Genomic DNA, 22,774 nt, shown 5'->3' with positions numbered 1-22,774 from the left:
AATCTGTGTCTTCTTTATCTTTCAATCTCATAGTTAATCTGTCCACCTCTGCGCATCCCAATATTTTTCTGATTGTTTCTTCCTCTGATGGTAGTCCTTCGTTCTTCCAATATTGCACAAAGATTATTCTCGCCTCTGTGGTGACATGTAAAATCAAATACAGACTTTGCTTATTAATCTTTTCAGGCATTATACCTAGTAAGAAAAGTTCAGGTTTAAAATCAACATGTTCACCTAATATTTTTTCTAACCACACATGTATCTTTTTCCAATAAGCTTTTGCTTTGCCACATGTCCACCAAATGTGATAATATGTGCCTGAGTTGTGCTTACATTTCCAACATCTATCTGACATATTTTTAAACATTTTTGCTAATCTTGCTGGTGGCAAGTGCCATCTATAAAACATTTAATATACGTTTTCTTTATATGAAGTTGACATTGTTAATTTGTAATTTCTCTCCCATAGCTTTTGCCACTTTTCTAGTTCTATATTATAGCCAAAGTTTTTCACCCAGTTTTTCATTGTTTCTTTAACTTGTTCACTTTCCATTTCCAAAATTAACAAAAAAATTATACATTTTCTTAATTAATTCCTCATCTGAGGTTAACAAAATCTTATCAAATACAGTTTGATCTTTATAGAATCCATACATTTTCACATCTTTTCATATCTATTTTGCATCTGTAAAAATGTCCATCATGACAGGTTGATCCCCTGATTTTCCAGTTCTTGCTTAGATTTTAAATTCAACAAACTTTGGCTGACATCAAAACCCTAAATGAATTTGGACTTGAAGTGGAGACCACTGGACTGTAGATTAGACTGGGAGGTTAAGAAAACACTTTTAAAAAAAGGCAATGGCCAACCTCCATATTATTCCAGGAAAATTAGATGGACATAGTCATAAAGTCACCAAGAACTGAGCTTTATCTTTTATATTAATAATTTATTACCTGCTCTTCAAGGCATGGTAATACTAATACTAATAATAATAATGTTGGAAGGGACCTTGAGGTCATCAAGTCCAACCCCCTGCTTGGGCAGGAAACCCTATGCCATTTCAGACAAATGGCCGTCCAGTCTCTTTTTAAAAACTTCCAGTGTTGAAGCATTCACAAGTTCTGGAGGCAGGTTGTTCCACTGATTAATTGTTCTAACTGTCAGGAAGTTTCTCCTTAGTTCTAGGTTGCTTCTCTCTTTGATTAGTTTCCATCCATTGCTTCTTGTCTTGTTTTCAGGTGCTTTGGAGAATAGCTTGACTTCCTCTTCTTTGTGGCAACCCCTGAAATATTGAAGCACTGCTATCATGTCATCCCTCATCCTTCTCTTCATTAAACTAGACATACCCAATTCCAGCAACCATTCTTTCTTGGAAGAAAGTGTTCTGGCAAAATCCAGAAAGACTTCCAGACAGCAGTCTGAGGCAAATATGCTTTCAATTTTCCTTTTCCCCAGTGGGCTGCCTTTTTTCTAACGGAAAGTATCATTTTTGATGGAGCAAATCATTGGATTTAAACCAGAGGCTTCTGTTTGTCAGTCTATAAATGTAGCATTTCTTTCTTTCTCAGAAACAAATCTCTTTACCTGTCTTGTGCTATTTCTGATATCATATTCCAATTATCTAATATCCAAAAACCCACAAGAAAGGTAAAAAGGCAAAAGTAATCCCAGAAACTTCCAGAAGTTGTTACTACAATAGCTTTTATGTGATTTTAGCATAGCAGAAGATTCACCTGTGCATGAATTGGAGTAAATATTGATTAAATGGCAACTATATTTGATTTTAATTACTTTTAGACATAAAAATAAAATCAAAATTAGTTTGACCTATCTTTGCAGTCTTGTCATTGAGCAAGACGATAGTTCACCTTAGCCCATGTTGCTGCTGATAACAGTGGAGAGATGGGCAAGAAACATACTCCTGATAATGATTTGCTATTTTTAAATTATCGTTTACAGGTATACTGATGTTCTAAATGAATATGGAGTGGGGAATCTTTCTTTTTTACTCAGTGATTCAGCTGGGCAAGAAGACTTGGGCTTCAGAAAGTACCAAACACAACAATGATTCTTAATATGTTCACTAGTCTTTCCTATAGAGACATGACCAGATCATTATGGTTACTCCTGATGATGATGCTTGTTTCACTACTCTGTTCTCATTTGTTTATTCATTTCAGAATAAACTAATTTCTCATTTCAATGATACACTTATTTCAGTAAAGGAGCAATAACCTTTGTTGGATTTTACAGATCTCTTAAGCGGGCCTTTTCCAACCTGGTGCCTTCTAATAGAGGTTGACTTTTACTGCCAGCCAACCCCAATAAAGGCTCTACTGACTGGAGATTGGGGCAGTTGTAGTCCATCACTTTTGGAGATTGCCTGTTTGGATTTTTTTTTTTTTATTTTAACACAATTGACTGTTGAGAGTGTACATGAAACCTACATTTTTGACTAGTTCATTGCTATTGTCAGTCAGGGTAGGATGGCTGAGAAATTTTGTTGGTTTTTTTTAAATGATTTGCTTTTAATATCTTTCAGATAATGTACTTCAGCTCTCTTTTCCCTTATGTCGTACTTCTGTGCTTTCTAATCAGAGGGCTGCTTTTAAATGGTTCACTGGATGGGATTCGTCATATGTTTACTCCAAAGGTAATGCTTGATTGCTTCTGATCCCATTTACTATTTGCCTTTCAATAGCTTTAATAAACTCATGCTCATAATCAGTTAAAAGAAGTCTACTGATTTGTGATACATGTGCTATGGAAGATAGTTCTAGCTCAAATATAAAAAGTAATTTGTTGTGTGCTTTTAAACTGCATCATCACTCTCAGAGGATTATGAATTTTCCCTCTAATTGATATTGTCCTTGATTTATATTCAATTTCAGTGGTTTGAGTTTACAGCAGTAGGAAAGACATCCAAAACACTGTATTGGTGTGTTTGATGAAAGAAGAGAAGATAGTTTATCTACAACAGGAGGATAACAAATTTATGTTACTCTTATAATGTAACTTTCAAAATTAGATAAAGAAATCCTTGACACATGTACACCCTCCTCTGATTCCCAATTTCAGTTATTTGTCCCCCCAGTGCATGAACTGATCCAAATAAGGGGAAGGGGAGAGGCCCCACCAGTCTGCCCCTGCTCTCCTTCATGGGATTAAGGAGTGAAAGCTTAAAGAGAAAGGTTTAATAAAGCTCTGAGGAGTGGCTCAACTCCACCTTGGGGAATGGCTTCAAGGCTACAGCAATCTGATTCAAAGTGATGTCTCAACTTGAACAATTAACTAATTGCCCAAACCAGGAATCATCTTTTATTGTAAAGCTCCAAATAGCATCGCCACAATAACCCAACATTTAAAAGAAAATGCTTTTTCGTTCTGTTGTGCCACTTCAAATGGGCACTTTAATCAAATTTTGATCAAAGCAAAATGCCCCTTTGAAGACCTTCACAGCTGCAGCTATTCCATAATCTGAATTATCATAGTACACATTTGAAAAGTGATTAATATGTTGCAAAGTATACTGCTGATTTGTACAAGACAATTCCAAATCTATGTCGAATACTAAGATGTAGCACAGGGGTGTCAAACTCACAACGTCACATGATGTATCATGATGTATCGTGACTTTTTTGCCATTGCTGGCAATGGAGTGAGCACGGTTTTGCTATGATGCATCTGGCCTGTGGGCTGGCAGTTTGACACCCCTGATGTAGCAGAATCCTGGAAGCATTATTTAAAATTTAATGATGATAAAGTAAACCAGAGAATATGAAAAGATTTAGGAAAAGTCAGCTGGAAAGTCTGAAACAGCTTTTGGAAAGAACTAAGATTTATTTAATCCCTTTATATATATGGGCCTCAATGATTTTACACCCTGTGCAGCTGGTAATTAATTCTACATGCTGTCCATTTTAGATAAGCAGCTCGTTTGGGCATGTAATAATCCTTTTGAGAACAGATACAAATATCCCTTGCATTAAATATTTTTGCAACTATCTTCTTCAACTTCTGCCCTCAATAGTAATTTATTCCCCTGCTTTATGCCCAGCACTTCACCTTGCCAAACACACAGAGAGGTAGGAATTAAATACCTCCTCAGGCTTGGAAGCGATAATAAGAGTTTTGGACTCTGGCTGGATTTTTCTCAGCTACCTATTATTTTAAAGTCAGGCTTCTTCCAGTGCAGAACACCAATTGTTTCACTAAATCAGAGGTACACAATAAAGCCTTCACTGCTTGTTTTTTGGAGTGTTGGAGTAGGTGATATAATATAGGAGGGGGCCAGGCTGACATTAATATTTTTTGTTTCAGTTACAATAAATGAAATATTTCAATATGGCTATCTCCATGTTCTTATAAGTTCAGTTTAAATCAGAGACTACCTTCAACATAGCTATATCAAGTATAAGAAAACTATTGTTATAAATTTGCAGTTCAGTATTATGTCTGATAATTTATAATGGTTGCAATGAACTGAGCCACCATCCCAGTATTTTCAGTATATAAAATACTTCTACAAAAGTAAATTTTGAGTCATTCTTAGCTCAATATTGTCTATATTGACAAGCAACCAGTCTTTCAGATTTCAAGTCTTCGACAATTCTATCTATTCGAGTCAAATCAAATCTTTATTCTGGTCGAAGACCAGCATAATTCTATCTATAATTCTGTAGCAAAATGTGTGCTTTTTCACTGATACACCTGTTAATCCTTCATCCTATTAAAATCTACTTAGAAGTAATTATCATAGTTTTCAATGGTTTTTACTTCTAAGGAACATATAGTTGCATCCTTAAGTCCATAAATTCATTTTTCATCAAATAAGGAGTAGATGTAGCAATACTTGAGCTAAAAAAAACTCAGAGAAATGTGATTACTGAAATGTTGAGAGGAAAATAAAACCAGAAAGAACTTTTCTAGGGTAAGATTACATGACTGAAAATAGTGCCCTATTCAAAAGCAATTGGAAATTGAGAATAAAAACTGTGTATATAGTGCCATCTAGTGACTCAACTATGGTATGTCAACTTAGAAAGATTTGTTTATATGATAAATCTCAATAGAAGTATTAGATAGAAAGTGTTTCCTATTATTAAAATGTACACTTTTAGAGAACAATCACTCTATCAGCTTAGAAAAATATTTGGATTTGCTTTTATTATAAGAATGCATTATATTTAACAAGAATATTGAAATAATGGACTACTTTAAAATTTCTGTTTCTTAGATAATACTACTGACATTTGGCATATATCAAAATCCAGAAGCTGTGATCTTAGTTCAGCTTTTAGTGGAGTAAACACCATTGAACTAATAACATGTTCATTAGATTAGACAGGCACAGATGTATGCCATCAATCTGGCTTTAGGTTTAGCTAATGAGTTGTTCTGTTTTCAGAAAGTAAAATTTCCATTTCCATTTAAGATCTGTTCAAGCTATTTACTTTCTATAATTGATATGAAGGTGACAATAATTTTAAAAATTCCCCAAATCTTGATTTTTCAAAAAATGTTACACATGTTGTTGAATAAATCATTCAAATAGTAAAAGCACTTTTTTTCTCAAATTCCTGAAAATTGATTTTCCTTTTTTATATAGGAATCATAGTTTTACTCTGATTTTGATTTGGAGATTAAGCAGCAATTAATAATAAGAATTATTTTTAAATATATTTAAAAATAATAAGAAGAATTATTCATTTGAATCAGTTATTTATCAATTTAGTTCTTCTGGGTTGTTCATTGTTATTTCTGACATGCCAAAATTTCTCTGGGCAAATTCCAGTTGTTCTTAAGAACCATATTGACAATATTATTGGTAAAAGTTTATTTTTACCTATATAAATGGAAAATATTAGCAAAATGTTTAATGTCAGTTTTATGTAATATTTAGAATATGTTTTAGCTAATTTTCAAAACAAATAGAAGACAGAATATACTCTTGGTTATCTAGTGCAATGTTTGTCAACTTCCGCAACTTTAAGATGTGTGGACTTAAATTCTCAGAATTCCCCTTGCTGGCTAGGGAATTCTGGAAGTTGAAGTCCACCTATCTTAAAACTGCTGAGGTTGACAAATATTGATCTAGTGACCATTATCAAATTCAGATTTGGACTGAGCTATGTGTTACCACTGAAAAGTAATATTAGAATGTTTCCTCATGATTTGTTCCCTCTCTGCCTAATGGAAATGCTGCATTTTATTGTTGACTTATATATATCTGATTTCAAACAGCTTGAAATAATGCTGGAGCCTAAGGTCTGGAGAGAAGCTGCTACTCAGGTGTTCTTTGCCTTAGGACTTGGATTTGGTGGAGTCATTGCCTTTTCAAGCTACAACAAGAGAGACAACAACTGCCATTTCGATGCTGTTCTGGTGTCCTTCATCAATTTTTTCACTTCGGTGCTGGCAACTTTAGTAGTGTTTGCTGTTCTGGGCTTCAAAGCAAACATCATAAATGAGAAATGCATTATCCAGTATGAATATTTATCAATTTTTACAGAATATTTCATTGCAGATTTTCCATCCTTATTCTTTTGTGTGATTGTGTGCCTTTGCATTTTTGTGCTTTTACAGAAATTCTCAACAAATTATCAGCCTTCTGAACAGTGGAAATCTCAGCAAGGCTATCATACCTCATCATATTAATTTATCAAGTATTACAGCAGAGGATTATAATCTGGTTTATGATATCATTCAGAAAGTTAAAGAAGATGAATTTCCTCTGGGTTTGAAACCATGTCAAATTGAAGATGAACTTAATAAGGTCAGAGTAATAACTCAATCCATGATACAAAGTTTACAAATGACCAATTGTTTTAATAAACGTCTAGTCCTTTGAGAATAGTGTTGCTTTTCACTTCCAAGGAATGTACTAAATCAGAACTTTGCCTCAAGTTTCCTTGTTTATGTTCTATCCATTCCCATCCCTATCAAGTTCATAATTGGAACAGTTTACTGCTGATATTAAGGAATGTACAAAATCCATAGCTGGTGTCTTTATTTTTCCATGCAGTAAGCCACTACTGGCATTCATTCATTCCCATATGGCAGGGGTGTCAAACTGCCAGCCCACAGGCCAGATGTGTCACACGGAAGCCGCGCCCACCCCATTGCCGGCAATGCAAAATAGTCTCGATACGTTGCACGATGTCATGTGACATCACAAGTTTGACATGTCTGCCATAGGGTAACTCTGGGTGGCTTACAATCATAAAAATGTATATACATTCATTCATTCATACATACATACATACATACATACATACATACATACATACATGCATACACATTAAAACATAAATAAATTAAAACCAAACATTAAAATCTAAAGACATGTGGGAAGGGTGAGAGTGGAGTGGGGGAGATGGGATCTATTGTTATTTAATCAATCACCTCCATTGTGCTGTTCCCCCTCCTTAGCCAATTAGCAGAGCCACATCTTCAGGTTCTTATGAAAGAAGGGTTGGGGCCAACCTCACATTGGGAGGGCAATATGTTCCAGAGGGCAGGAGCAACAACAGAGAAGGCCCTCCTCCTGGACCCCACCAGCTGGAATAATTGGGTTGACAGGACCCGCAGCATGCTTCCTTTGCCAGTGCAAATGGGACAGGCCATTATATCAGTCTTACTGCAATAATGAACAGAGAAAACTCTTGGAATAAAACGATGATCAGACAATCATTTTACTCAACTTAGCTGTCATAACTGCTTTAAGCAGTATCATCATCCCTGCTCCTCTTCACTAAGTGTGTTTGTTCACCATGCAGTGTCTCTTCTGTCTTTTCAAGCTTCTTCTTCTTGACCAATTTTAATCACTGAGACTTCTTCTTGACAGGCTGTTCAGGGAACTGGTTTAGCTTTCATTGCCTTCACAGAAGCCATGACACACTTCCCTGCTTCTCCTTTCTGGTCAGTGATGTTTTTCCTGATGCTGGTAAATCTAGGGCTTGGCAGCATGTTTGGAACAATTGAAGGGATCACTACACCTATAGTTGATACCTTCAAAGTGAGAAAAGAAATTCTGACTGGTGAGTTGGCATATGTTTCTTTCTTTGAGGTTATCTACAAGAAAATGACCTCAACAAAGTAGCTTCCTAATTTGATTTTATACTTATGGAATGCTTTTTCCCAGTAGAAAAGGTGCTTTTATTCCTTTTCAAAACCCCTCCTATCACAGGACTGTTCAGAGCAAATTAGGAGCATGTGCAAGTTACTGCAGGGCAGAGATAGAATTGCCTCCCTTTGATGATAGACGTGATTCTGTCAACAGAAGACCACATGGGTTTTATTAGAAGTGTGTCAAGCATTTCAAGTTCAACATTTTCAAGCAAGGTCAGAACAGTAATAGAATACTTCCTATGAGGATGGAATAGTCCATCTCAAATATGGAACAGCTGTTTGAAGACAAAAGGGGAATTTTCAAATGGGAATTATTTAACATACTTTTTAGATTCTATTAATCCTTGTTCTGAATATTTAGATCTGCTTGATTGTTACCAGGGCTGGCCATGAAGAGATGCTTTGGAATCAGTGAAAACTCAATGTTTCTTTTTGTGTGCATGTAAGTGCGCCTTTGAGTAAGGGCTCACTCCTGGTGACTGCCTAGAGCAGGGGCCTTCAAACTTGGCCCTTTTATGACTTGTGGACTTCAACTCCCAGAATTCCTCAGCCAGGCACACTGGCTGAGGAATTCTGGGAGTTGAAGTCCACAAGTCATAAAAGGGCTAAGTCTGAAGACCCCTGGCCTAGAGAAGTCCCTAAAGTTCCCTTTACAAGGTTTTTCAAAAGTTTCTACCTGGAAAGTATGCATTATGATCTGAAGCCACTCTCCAAATATTCTATGTAATAATAGAATCTTCCCAGTCCTTTTTCATTTCTAACACTGGGAATTTGTAACTAGCTAGGTAGGAAAAGAGTCATTCTAGTTTTGCCACATATTTCTAGATGAAGATTAGAGAATAAACAAAAAAAAAGGAAAACAAAATAGCCAAGCTGTAGTTTGATGTCAAAAAGAAACAATGACAATAATACCAAAGATATTAATGGATACACAACCTCTATTCTTCTTTTCTTTCTGTTTTCTTTCAGTCACTTGCTGTCTTCTAGCATTCTGCATTGGCCTCATATTTGTGCAGCGGTCTGGTAATTACTTTGTAACAATGTTTGATGACTACTCTGCTACACTGCCTCTACTTATTGTTGTCATTTTGGAGAATATTGCAATGAGTTACGTTTATGGAATAGACAAGTAAGTGCATATTCTGCATTCTTTATTATGCAATACTGCTAATAATTCTTAAGGTTACAATTTTATTGATCTAAAGGGCTGGGTTGTCTTGCTCTATAGGAATGAGTAGAAGATGGCAGAAGTCAGGGAAAATGAGAGAATAAAGAACACATTTTCTTCCCTCTAAGGATCATTGTCTCTGGTAGGCACAAATACAACAGGAGGCAATGTTTGCAGTATTAAAATTACATAGATTTATTGAAACAAAGCTTGTATACAGTTGTCCTTCTAATATATTACTTAGTTCTAGCACAACTTATATTGGAGATGCACATCACTAATTAACATGAGTTTGTCAACTATAATAAAGAGACACCAACTAAATTAATAATACTTACCAAAAGTTGTCTTCAACCTGTTTATTCCAGAAAGATTTTGTAATGCAGAAAAGATAATGGGAGAAATAGCATGCAAAAAGAAGGAAACACATTGTCAACCGATAGAATGGAGACAGTCTTACCACATCCACACCCTTGCCCACTTCACACAGAACCTAAAAGTATTAGACTCTGACCAACTGGTTTTCATTAATCTTTCATGGAATTGTATTGCAATTCAGAGAAAGGTTGAGCTGCTCTTGGGTAGTTCTTGATAATGGGAGTTCACTTTTATCTTCTCCTGATCTTTGTTACATCATTCTTTAAGACAGCGGTTCTCAATCTATGGGTCGTGACCCATTTGGGGTCGATCGACCATTTCACGGGGGTCACCAAGCAAGGCTGTCCGCCATTTTCCCCCCTTTTCCGGTGGGTGCTTACCTCCCTTGGGCTGAGCCAGCTGGTGGCCCAGCCGGTGGTCAGTCTGCTCCGTCTCTGCTGCTTGCCAGCTACGCCTCGGCCGGCGCAGGGGGCGGCACCATGCATGTGCGGCGCTCCCGGGCAGGGAAAGTCCTTAACTTACGACCGGTTGGGTAGTCCTCGACTTATGACTGGTTTAGTCCTCGACTTACGACCAATTTAGTCCTCGACTTATGACCGGTTGGGGGTTGTGGCATTTAAAAGGTTGAGAACCACTGCTTTAAGATAATGTTATAGATTGTACTAGATATATACTGCATTTATTAACTTTGTTATCCATCATAATTATCATAAAGGGTTATTTATTGAACAAGTTTGCATAGAGGTTACATTCCATTCAAATACGGTTAGTGCTTAGTTTCTGAATATTTAAAGCATCCTTCAGAGACATGCCATAATAGCTGGCAAACATTTGTGCTGAAGTTGATAAATATAATTATCAGATACAGTGACATAATTTCCTCTGTCTCATGCTAGACATCACAAAGAACACTTAGATAAGAAGCATATTTGCAAGGGTAGCACTGTATTTTTAAAATTATTATCCATAATATTTATAATTTATACATATACTGTATATTTCATGGGAAAGGTGTATGTCATTGTTAATACTTTAAATTTTTAAATTAAGTAGAATGTTTTACTTTAATTCATATGTTTAGTAATTCATATACGTTGGGATGACAACTCTCAGAATTTCCATGTGGCTATTCATAATATCTTGGAAACTAGAATTTTGGGAAAGACTACAGTGGCTTTTGAATTAATAAAATGTCTCCTGTTTTCCAGATTTATGGAAGATTTGAAAGATATGCTTGGCTTTTCACCAAATCAATTCTATTATTATACATGGAAATATATTTCTCCAATTGTTTTATTATCTTTGTTGGTAGCAAGTATTATCCAAATGATATTAAGCCCCCCTAGTTACAGTGCATGGATTGAAGACAAGGTGAGTGATGCCTAAAATAAACAAACAAAAAAAAAAAAGAGAGAGAGAGAAAAAAAGAACATGGAGCATTAATAATTTAATGGTGCATATATAAAGGGTATGTGTTATAATAAGCATATAGAAAAGAAGCAATTTAAAGTTATAATGTATGTCCAAAAGACTATATCAAACAACTTATTATTATAAGTAAGCATATTTCCTCACTAAGAATCAGCATTGTGACTAAAACTTCTTAGGATTGTCCTCTGGGCAGGAGGGGAGGTTATAAGTTGTAGATGAAGATGATGATGATAACGATGACAACTCCCAAAATCTCTTAGTAAAATAAATTGGATGGGGCAGAGATGCTCTAGTGCAGTAGTCCCCAATCTCCAGTCAGTGGCCTGTTAGGAACTAGGCCTCACAACAAACCCTACAGTAAATTGCACATGTGAGAAGTCTAGGTTGCATGCTTCTCCTACCTCCCTGGTTAATTGACAAATTGTCTTCTGCAAAACCAGTCTCTGGTGCCAAAATGGTTGGAGACTGTTGCTTTAGTGTCAGACAGTATGAATGGATTCCACTTTTTACTCTATGTAATAAAGTAAGCTATTCAGGCAAATCCTATGTTTAAGCCATGATGAAAATCTCTAGCCAGTAGGATCAGTCTATGAAGCATTTTTACTCAGCTGTAAATGTTTCTAATTAAAATCCTCCCCACTTTCAAAGCCTTAGCCCATATTCCCTTCCCAGATAACAGCCATAATTTGGGTTTCATTTCACTTCACCTTTTCCATCTAAAAAATCAAGAAGTGTGTTATGACCCAGGTGGTCAAGGCAAGGCAGGCCTTTAAAGAATTCCTTATTTGTCTTAACAAATATTTCAACCAACGACACTCCAATAACCAGTAAGGCTCCACCCTCACCCTACCCTGAAGACAGCCACCCTCAGTCCCTCAAACAACAGCCCCTATAGTACCAAGAAAGCCCCCAGAATAGGAACATGCTCACAGGGCAAGGTCCAGAGTTCCAAGTCCAATCCACCAGGCAGGGTCCAGGCCCAATACAAGGGCAGTCCTTGGGACAAGAAACAGATCCCAGAAAAAAAGTAGTTCCAAAGCCCCAGTGAAGCAAAGGCCAAATGTAACCACCAGAGAATGGTGAGGCCCAAAACAAAATGTGAAGAGCAATCTTCCAAGTGAGGCAAGGCAAACAGCAACAGGCACAAGTAAAAGCTGGGGGAGTGTAAACAATTGTTCCTGGCAAAGACTAACTCCCCATGGGTTCTCCTTAAGTTACTCCCCTCCAGGTGTTCCTTGTGAGGAGTGGGGCAACCTCCTCCCCAGTAGCCTTGCAGCCTTTCTCTCGGCTTGCCTACATTCCACTCTCCTTGCCCTTGGATCTAGTGGAGCAGGCAGCTGTTCCTTGTCAGAGGAGATTGGCTGCCTATCAGCACCACTGCTGGTCAGTAGCAGATTCTTCCCTGTGTCTGTGCAAACAGGCATCTCTCTGTCTGGTTGACCACCTCCCCCAATGCCTGAAGGGCCCAGGACAGCATCATCCTCAGCCCATGACATGCCTTCCCTGTTGGAAGGTCCCAGCTCCAACTCTTCCTTCTCCTCCTCTGAACTGGCCTCTGAGGGGGCCATGACAGGGTGTCATGTTGCTTCCTAAGATTGGGATTAAGCCATTTATAAACTGGTAATTGAAGAGAGAGGGCAATGTATGTGTAGACTTATCCTGGAAATATGTGCTAATGATACTTTTCTTGGACCATGCAGGCAAGCAAGGAGGTGCAGAACTACCCAACATGGGGGCTGATAGTTTGCATATCTCTAATTGCTCTGGCAATGCTCCCTGTCCCAGTTGTCTACTTGATTCGCCGCTGCAACCTTATTGATGATACTTCAGGTAGTTTGGCAGCTGTTTCTTATAAAAGAGGGCACATTATCAAGGAACCAGTGAATCTTGAGGGAGATGATACCAGCTTGATCCATGGAAAGAGTCCAAGTGAAGGGCCTTTTCCAACCTTTGGCAAAAACATTTACCGAAAACAGTCTGTCTCTCCAGCAGTGGACACTGCCCCCAACGGTCGTTATGGTATCGGCTACATAATGGCAAACATGTCAGATATGCCAGAGTCTGACTTGTAGCTGCTAAGCAGTATTGATGTCTCTGCTTCTATTAAGCTACTGAACATTTGTTCTCTTAAGAGAAGTGATCAGCTTCCCTTACAAGAGTGCAATCTCAGGTGCCCCATGACTTCATCCTTCAAAATATCGTGACATGTGGTACAGAAAGCTTGAAAAAAATTCCCTTTGGCTTGATTTTCTGGTTTCCATTTGTACTGAAGGGAATGCATATAACAATAAATTAGTAATGGCCTAGCTTTGTCAAAAAATTGCCAATTTTTAAAACAAAATTATTTTTGCATTTAATTTGAAATTTTTCTATCTTTAAAGTACAGGTGTTACCTCAGTTTGTAGCAATTTTTTAAGTGAATTCATATTTCTCTACTGCTGTAATTGGAAAGTCCTCCTTTGTTCCTGCAATTTAAGTCCCCTTCTGTGTATTGGAAAAATTAGTTCCAAAGAATTCACCAAGCCTGTATTTACTGCACTTATTTGTACATATGTTTTGTAGATATCCTATACTTTTTTTAAGCTATCACAGTTGCTTAGGCTACTTGCTGAGTTTTAAGAAAACGAAACAACATTTAAAGCCCTGCAGATTATTTTCTTACATGTAATAGCTGTATAGAGCAGTAGTATTAGACTACCAAGTATGATTATGCTGGAAACACAGAATTCCTCTGGGGAACTGCATATGATGTGGCTGTATTTTACATACTGTATTTGGTTTTTCAGTGTGAAAATGATATAAGCATGAGTCGCTCTGAGACTCTTACGAAACTGTGCAGATTCTGCATTTTTCTAAACTGTGTGCCTAAAACAAACAAACAAAAAGCCTCCCTCTTCCTACTATTTATTGTGGTTACAAGATTACATACATTATATTTATATACAATATACTTGTAATGTACATATGTATAGTAATAATGTATGTAACTGCTTCAAAACCTGAAGCGATATGGCTTTTTAAAAAATATGTTTTGCTTTTATTTTCATGCAAAGAGGAAATCTCCTCATCCCATCAATAATCATCAAGAACTGTATGCCATTACATTTAAACTAAGAATAAAAGAGTGGAAAATGGTTGCTTTGTCATGTGGCTACATGTGTGTGTCTATAAATAATCATAGAAATAGTTGGCCTGAAAGAAACCCCTTGAAGAAACGTGGCCTTATGTTTCAAAGCCATGCATTCTTACATTGTCCCCATCAGAAGGACAATCTCTTGTATATTCTTTAGCTAGTATCACTAACTGGAGATGATGTATAATTGAAATCTATCAGATCTTGAATTTGCCAGGTTTGATAAAGTTGATATAACCAGTTTCTGTAGCATAATAGGAATTACATTCTTACTGATTTAATGTTACCAGCTCATTGTTTCTGCTGCTCTCTTAAGAAAGGTTCTGGGCATACCTCTTAAGAACATGTAAACATGCATAGAACATTTGAATTTATTATTTATTTATTGTTATTACAAGATTAGAAAAATATTTTTTTCTCAGAGAGCAAAGAACAGGATGGCTTAATATACGTAGGATGACACAAAACATATTTTTACAAATAGTCCAGTGTAACTTCTGTGCTTGAGATCACAGAAGTTGGGAAGCAGCTGATAGGATGGATGAAGGAAGTCCTGAAACCTTTAATTCTCCTGTTGCATGGTTTATACACATGCCATACATTCATGGTATGAATGCTTCTGTGTAAGTAAGGATGCAATATTAATTCATTCCTTTAGAATGATCACCCTGCAACTCTGCAGAAGTCTTAGGGAACAACCCATTCTAAACAGCTGAGTTATGAAGTAATCCAGGAGAGCTACTCATAGTCCTTTTAGCCACAATTCCTTGCCAACAGGTTCCTAATAATCCCAAGTCCAGTTAATCATGGAGATCAACTGGATGTCTCAGACTTCCATATTCAGCTGCAGAAATGCAAGAACTCTCATAACCATTAAATATAACTATTAAATGGCTGCAAAGAAATGCAAGAACTCTCATTTGTCATTGCCATGTATTTGTTATCTAAATTATCTACCAAAACAGATCACAAAGCAAAAGATGCCCAGCATTAGCATTCAAAGACATATTACTGATAATACATTCCCATACCCCAATATACTGTATGTATAGTCTTGCCTACTTCTGAATACAGCTGGGAGCACATATTTTGAGGTTATATGTACTGCCTGAATGTGCGCACACATTTTAATTAGGTGCTGGCTGCTCTTTGTAAGGTCAATATGCAGTGATAACCATGACAACTAACTTCAAGATGTTTGCTACAATAAGCTTCAAAAGATCTGGCCAGAAAATCTGAGCCTATGGAACTTATGACTTGAATTCTTAACAAGCTCCTTTCCCAATTTTAGAATAGAATAGAGCTGAAAGGGACCTTGGAGGTCTTCTAGTCGAGCCCCCTGCTCAAGCAAGAGGACCTATACTATCTCAGACAAGTGACTGTCTAGCCCAGACATGTCAAACCTGTGCTGTGACGTTGTACAACATATCAAGATTATTTTGCCATTGCTGGCAATGGGGTGGGCATGGCTTCCATGTGATGCATCTGGCTCATGGGCTGGCAGTTTCACACCCCTGGTCAAGCCTCTTCTTAAAAACCTCCAGTGATAGAGCACCCACGATTTCTGGAGGCAAGCTGTTCCACTGGTTGATTGTCCTCACTATCAAGAAGTTTCTCCTCAATTTCAAGTTGCTTCTCTCTTTGATCAGTTTCCAACCATTGCTTCTTGTCCTGCCCTCTGGTGCTTTGGTGAATAACATGACCCCCTCTTCTTGGTGGCAGCCCCTCAAATACTGGAATACTGCTATCATGTCACTCCTATTTCTTCTTTTCTTTAGACTAGCCAAACCCAAGTCCTGCAGCCATTCTTCATATGTTTTAGTCTCCAGGCCTTTAATCATCTTAGTTGCTCTTCTCTGAATATTTTTTCAAACTCTCAACATCTTTTTTTGTGATATGGTGACCAAAATTGGCCGCAGTATTCCAGGTGTGGTCTTACTAGGGTTTTATAAAGTACTAATACTAATACTTTATAAAGTACTAATACTAATATTTCACATGATCTTGATTCCATGCCTCTGTTTATACAACCCAGGATTGTATTAGCTTTTTTTGGCTGCTGCTGTACACTGCTGGCTCATAGTCAAGTGATTTTGCTCTTGCCTAGACAGTTAGATAAAAACTGCTTGCTGGGCTCATGTCTATTTTAAAACTATTTAGCCATTTTAATCAAAGAGGTCCAGAGGCATTGTAAACCTGGAAAGCTAGCATTCAGGAATGGCTGATGAACAACAAAAATGGCTAATGTATTATCTTTTGACAATGTATTCTGATTGTGGAGATAATATGTATCCTTTATCAATGCTATTTATTGATAGTTTTATCTACTTTCACAGTTTGTTGGAATTCCTTTTATAATTCTGATCATTCTCTCTGTGAATAATTCTTCCATTTGTTTTTACTGAATTTGTATTATTTAGCATGCTTCAGTAGCTGCGTCCAGACAGGGCTTCTCCTGCATCTATGTTGCCTTATTTGTCATGTTTTAGAGGAGTCCAGATAATAAATTCCATTTATAACTTTCATTATAACTACTGCTATGGAGGAAAACAGAGTAGCAGTAGAACATCTTTCAACCATTCAGTTGAAAGCAGATGGAAGTTTTATTTTTTAATGAAACAAGTAGAAACATTCCTTCTATCCTCTTTCTTTACCCCTTATTTGAGAGATAAATGCTAACAAAATGTATGTGCAAGACAAAATGTGTATGATAATGAAATGACTGCTGTGAGAGACAAAGTACTAAAATAAGATAGAATGATTGATCAAGGTAGATTCCTATGTAGTCATTTCTCAGATCAGCCAAGACCTTGACAGGTACTGACATCCAAGCCAGGGGCTGTGTAGTGCCACAACCAAACTATTGAGCATGGGTTATCTCATCATGTAGAATCTATATACTGAAAACTGTACTTATGCCAAGCATAAATAGCGAGTGTAATGGAATTTGTTGATCCTGGGAATGGCAAAATGTTAAGAGGGACATTCTATTTGTATCATACTTCACTGGAGGAGGTACTTTAACATACATTTGAAAGTTTGCACAAAATGTGAAACTCATAGACTATGTAAAGGTACATGAAGTACTATTTGTACTTCATGTACAAATATTCTCTTAACACTCACCATCTTAGCCTTGCAATAGTTCATGCTGAATGTACAAATGGGTGTGATTGAGATGCTGGAGAACAAGTTGTGTATATCCTGATTTGAATTGAAAAACTGAAATTGAAATTTTGCTTGGCTTAAAACCTGGACAGTAGTGAAATTTACCAAGGTAAAAACATCTACTTTCTTGCAGCTAAAATTGAGAAGGGGGGGGGAGCGAAGGAATAGGAGGAGTTTGATGATAACTCTTATAATTTATATGTGAGGCCATTTGATAAACGGTACCCAATAAGGAGGAGCACAAGAACAGAAGTTGAAACAGACCCAAGAGAATAAGATATGAATAACACCAATAACCTACTTCAAAGAAGTTACAAGCTGAGTTTAAATAAATCTGCAGGTGAAAAGAAATTCATGTGCTTTATTAAATTTTTATTGAAGACAGGCAGCTGATTCTGGGACATTTGCCTTTGAGAAGTCAATCAACACATACCTTAAGCTACTTTTACTTATAATTATTTCAGTGTAAGCAGTAGACTCCAACATATAATGAATGTAAGGAACTGAGCTTTTCTTTATCCATCACTACCTCACAATATTTAAATAATTTAAAAAATGATGCAAGTTCTAAGGAATTTATGAAATGTCTTCAAAAAAGAGGAGGAAAAAATATCCCATAGTCTTTTTTCACAGGGGAAGAAATCTTCCAGGAAAATGCATGATTGGTTCAAGCAAAATATTATTATTTATCAGATGTTAGAATAGAATAGAATAGAATAGAATAGAATAGAATAGAATAGAATAGCACAGCACAGCACAGCACAGCACAGCACAGCACAGCACAGCACAGCATAGAATAGAATAGAATAACAGAGTTGGAAGGGACCTTGGAGGTCTTCTAGTCCAACTCCCTGCTCAGGCAGGAAACCTTATACCATATTGTTAAGTATGAAACTAAATATTTTTAATTAATTCTTTATTTTGGCAATTTTAGTGTCTCAGGGAGTTCTGGTCATAATGATATTATTCTGTTACTCTTAAAAGGCTGCTATTAACTTGAAGAATTTCTTAATGTTTAAGAAATTTCTCTTGTATCATTTCTTGCTAGTTCTCATTCATTTGATTATAGTTGCTTTTCAAATTTGAAATTCTTTCTTAGGAGAAAATTTTTTTGGTTAATGTCTTTAAGATTGAATGGTATGTTATGTTCTTACTTAGAAATAAGAAGATGGCTGAGTAGACTGGGAGAATGGCTATGAACTGGTCACACTACACTTAACATATTCCATTTAGTTGTGAGCAACATATTTTAAGAATTACTGTGAGAAACTGGACCATGTTCAGAATAAACAAGTAAAATGATAAAGGACCTAGAAGGAGAAATTTAATCAGTTGGAGTTGTTAGGTATCTTTGGCTTAGAAAAGACAAGATTACAGATAGACATAATAGCACTCCTCAAGTACTTGAAAGGCTATTAATTAGAATAATTTTTCATTGTTGTTCCAAAATATAAGGAAGACAAGAAATAGATCAAATTACAAAGAACCGGATTTCAGACTTAGAAAAATTTTCCTAGTGGCAAAGACTGTTCAACATAGAATAGAATACCTTGGGATGTGTTCAACTTTTCATCTCTGGAAATATTTCAACAGACATTGGATAGCTTGCTCTATAAGTTCAAGCTAAGAACATATCGATTAAAAATGTGTGCATTGCTTTTTAAATATAAAATCTTGTCCAACATTCTTAGGGAAATTAGTTGAAATCCTGAAGATCACAAAACTTTAATATTCTCTAGAGATTCATTTCGATCTATAACATACTTTTTAAAATGTACAGTAAGAGGTTGATCAGCCATTTTAGTGAAATGCAGTTCAACCTTCAATACATTCATTTTATTCTTTCACAGTTTACTTAAGATGTTTTAATGGCTTTCATTTGGTATTTTATGATTGAATATTTTATTTATTTTGTTTTAATCTGCTTTCTATATCATTTTGTTGTAGATAAATGAATCATTCTGCTGTATTTTATTTTTTATTATTCCTATTAAGACCACCCTCTCTCTCTAGGTGTTTTATGTAGAAAGATGGGTCATAAACTGAATCAGAAATATTATTAATGAGAAGATGATGGAGAAAATTGATGTAAATATGATGCAATCATCTTATCAACTACCATTGCCTTGAAATCCCAGGCCTGCTGACAAAGCCATGTTTTAAGGGATCTCTGGAAGAATGTCAAAGACGGGAGCCAATCTCACTTGGTTTACAGGGCAGGTCCATGGCAGAAAAGGTCCACAGATGGAACTGTTTCACAGATGGGGCCACCATCATACTTCTTGTGATAAGTTGAGCAAATGTAACCAGGTAGAGACAATCTCTCAAATAACTGGGCTTTAAAGTCAAAACCAGGACCTTGAATAGTTCTCAGAATCAACTAGCAACCAATGTAGCTTTCTCAGATAACAGGACAAGACTGATCTGGGTGTTATGTCCCGAGCCTTGCAAACGGGATCGGGGCATTTGCAGGCAGTCCCGGGCAGGTGCAAGCTGCCCGGGACCAGACAGGCTGTTGCCAGCGCCTGTGCGCATGCGCGGGTGCTGGCGCGGGAAAAGTAACACATTGACCCGGGAACTGCCTATATAAGAGGCTAGGAGCTTTTGGGCGTTGCTGAAGCCTTCACTTGTAAGCTGAAACAGAATAAAAGGAAACCTGAGAACTACAACTGCTTCTCGCGTCTGCTTTTCGCCAAGGACTCAACACTGGCGACGAAAGTGGGATGCCTTACATCGCCTGGAAAGGAAGAGGTGTAAGCTTACCCAAGTGAGTCCTGAGCGGCGGAACGACGGAACGGCATTGACTCGGCAGCTACCCGCCAATCCAGTGTGCATTCGGGGGTAGGCTGGCTGATAGACCTGTCTCCTGAAATGGCAAAGGTTGGAAGGCTTTCGGAGTTCGACGTCTCACATCCAGAGCGGTGGGAGTCCTACGTAGCCAGGGTGGAAAATTACCTCAAGGTGAACCAAGTGAGGGAAGATAGCTTGAAGGCTGCCACCCTGCTTTGTGTCTGCGGTCAAGACGCCTTCGAAATCGCAGAGAACCTTGCAGCACCTGTCCCATTAGAGTCTGTCAGCTACGCAGATCTAAGGAAGCTATTGAAGGAGCACTTCCAGCCCAAGATGTCCGTCATCGCATGGCGCCACACCTTCGAGCAGAGGGATCAACGATCCGGGGAGTCGGCCAAAGAATACATCGCCGCATTGAGGAAGGCCGCCAAGCACTGCGAGTTCAAGGACCTCGAAGAACGACTGAGGGACCGATTCGTGTGCGGCTTAAGGCATCGAGATCTACAACAGAGGCTTTTCGCCAAAGAAGAATTGTTCTTCCAAGATGCCTTAAGAGAGGTCACCGCAGAAGAAGCAGCAGGCGGCGCCATCAAAAACATGCGGCCGATCAGGAACAGTCCAGATGTTGCATCCGTGCACCAAGAGGACGTCCAAGGGAACTCCGAGGAGGATCCGGATGAGGAAGTCGACCGTCTTTACCCCACGAAGGAAGGGAATCAGAAAGGAAGCTCTGCAGTTCCCCTCAAGTGCATCGGCTGTGGAGGTCACCACAGGAGAACCGACTGCAAGTTCCGCTCCGCTATCTGCTGGGCGTGCGGGAAACAAGGACATATTGCAGCTGTGTGTCTGGGCCGACGAAAGGTACAACCTCAGGAAGAACTGCGCCTGAAAGGTACCAGGGTCCCCAGCCAGAATAGGGTAGGTTTTTGCGCTTCGCGAAGAAGCATCTTCAGGACAGGCACAGACAAGCCCATCAAGAAAAAGCTGTCACTCAAGGTGAAGCTACAAGGGGTTCCATTAACTATGGAACTAGACACGGGGTCTGCCCTTTCAATCATATCCTTACATACATTTAGGAAGATTTGTTCTGGCAGTGGAACTCAGGCTAAATTAAGGCCTTCAGACATTGTGTTAACAGACTTTCAAAATTCGAGAGTGTGTGTACTGTACTGTACCCTTAACGTGCAGTATAAGAATTTTGAAGGTCCACTAGACATATTAGTAGTAGGGGGTGAATGAACGAGTCTCATAGGACTCGATTGGTTTGAAGCCTTGGGGATACACGTCACGGGGCTCAACAGCTTACAAACACTCGACCTACAGGAAGTGTGCAAAGAATTTGCAGATGTCTTCAGCCCCCAGCTGGGTACATTCAAGGGACCTCCTGTGTCCTTAAAACTAGATCCCACTGTCACACCCATTAGAATTAAAGCAAGAAGGGTCCCTTTTGCTTTAAAGAGTAAAATTGACACTGAGTTAGACAAACTGATCCAACAGGGAATCCTAGAACCTGTTGATTCCAGCCCTTGGGAGACCCCCATTGTCACGCCTCTAAAGGCAAATGGGGACATTCGCATTTGTGCTGACTACAAATGCACTCTTAATAAGGCATTGCAGCAACATGCCTATCCTGTTCCTGTGGTCAGTCATATTCTGGCCTCCCTCAAGGGGGGGCGCGTTTTTGCAAAGCTTGACCTAGCTCAAGCGTATCAACAGCTGCCTGTTGATGATGATGCTGCTATAGCTCAGACTATTGTGACCCACAGGGGAGCCTTTAAGGTAAAAAGGCTACAGTTTGGAGTGAATGTCGCTCCTGGGATTTTCCAAAGCGTAATGGAAAACACACTACGGGGCATACCGGGGGTTTGCCCCTACTTTGATGATGTCTTAATTGCAGGAGACTCCACACACATTCTAGCTGAAAGGCTAAGGGCTGTTCTGTTAAGATTCAGGAAAACAGGCCTCAAGCTCAAAAGAGACAAATGCAAAATTGGGGTGCCTTCTACTGAATTTCTGGGATTCAAAATTGATGCTGCTGGGATTCACCCTGCTGAATCCAAACTAACTGCCATTTTAGAAGCACCTAGGCCAAAGTCTAAGGCCGAACTTCAGGCCTTTCTGGGCCTCCTGAATTTCTACAATTCCTTTCTTCCACATAAAGCTAGTGTAGCTGAGCCTCTTCACAGGCTATTAGACAAACAAGCAGTGTGGCAATGGTCACAAACACATGAGGCTAGTTTCAATGAGGTCAAGGCCTTACTCACTTCTAACAGTATACTTGCACACTTCAATGAGTCCCTTCCTGTGTGCATCGCTTGTGATGCTTCCCCTTACGGGGTAGGAGCTGTCCTGAGCCACCTCAGGTCTGATGGAACTCAGGTTCCTGTTGCATATTACTCCAGAACACTGTCTTCTGCTGAGCGCAACTACGCTCAGATAGACAGGGAGGCTCTGGCTGTTGTCGCTGGAATTAAAAAATTCCATGATTTCTTGTATGGCAGGCATTTCACGGTCTTCACTGACCATAAGCCTCTGCTGGGATTGTTTACCACACGTAAACAAACTCCCCAAA

At 38.3% G+C, this 22,774-nt stretch overlaps 1 protein-coding gene across 1 annotated transcript in view; it reads left to right on the top strand.

The window, feature by feature from the left end:
• SLC6A15 (solute carrier family 6 member 15) overlaps positions 1–14,245 on the top strand; it is a 38,932-nt gene extending 24,687 nt beyond the window's left edge. The window contains exons 6-12 of the mRNA XM_039362962.1: positions 2,547–2,657; positions 6,248–6,489; positions 6,590–6,779; positions 7,851–8,043; positions 9,104–9,263; positions 10,889–11,051; positions 12,812–14,245. Coding sequence (XP_039218896.1) covers positions 2,547–2,657; positions 6,248–6,489; positions 6,590–6,779; positions 7,851–8,043; positions 9,104–9,263; positions 10,889–11,051; positions 12,812–13,183 — 1,431 coding nt within the window. The 3' untranslated portion in view covers positions 13,184–14,245. The remainder of the gene's footprint in view (positions 1–2,546; positions 2,658–6,247; positions 6,490–6,589; positions 6,780–7,850; positions 8,044–9,103; positions 9,264–10,888; positions 11,052–12,811) is intronic.
• The last annotated feature ends 8,529 nt before the right edge of the window (positions 14,246–22,774 follow it).

The sequence above is a fragment of the Crotalus tigris genome, unplaced genomic scaffold (genome assembly GCF_016545835.1).
Source record: "Crotalus tigris isolate CLP2741 ecotype Arizona unplaced genomic scaffold, ASM1654583v1 scf7180000019496.3020429, whole genome shotgun sequence".
Taxonomy (NCBI): Eukaryota; Metazoa; Chordata; class Lepidosauria; order Squamata; family Viperidae; genus Crotalus; species Crotalus tigris.
The sequence above is the reverse complement of the archived record's forward strand: the minus strand, read 5'-3'. Positions and strand labels throughout refer to the sequence as shown.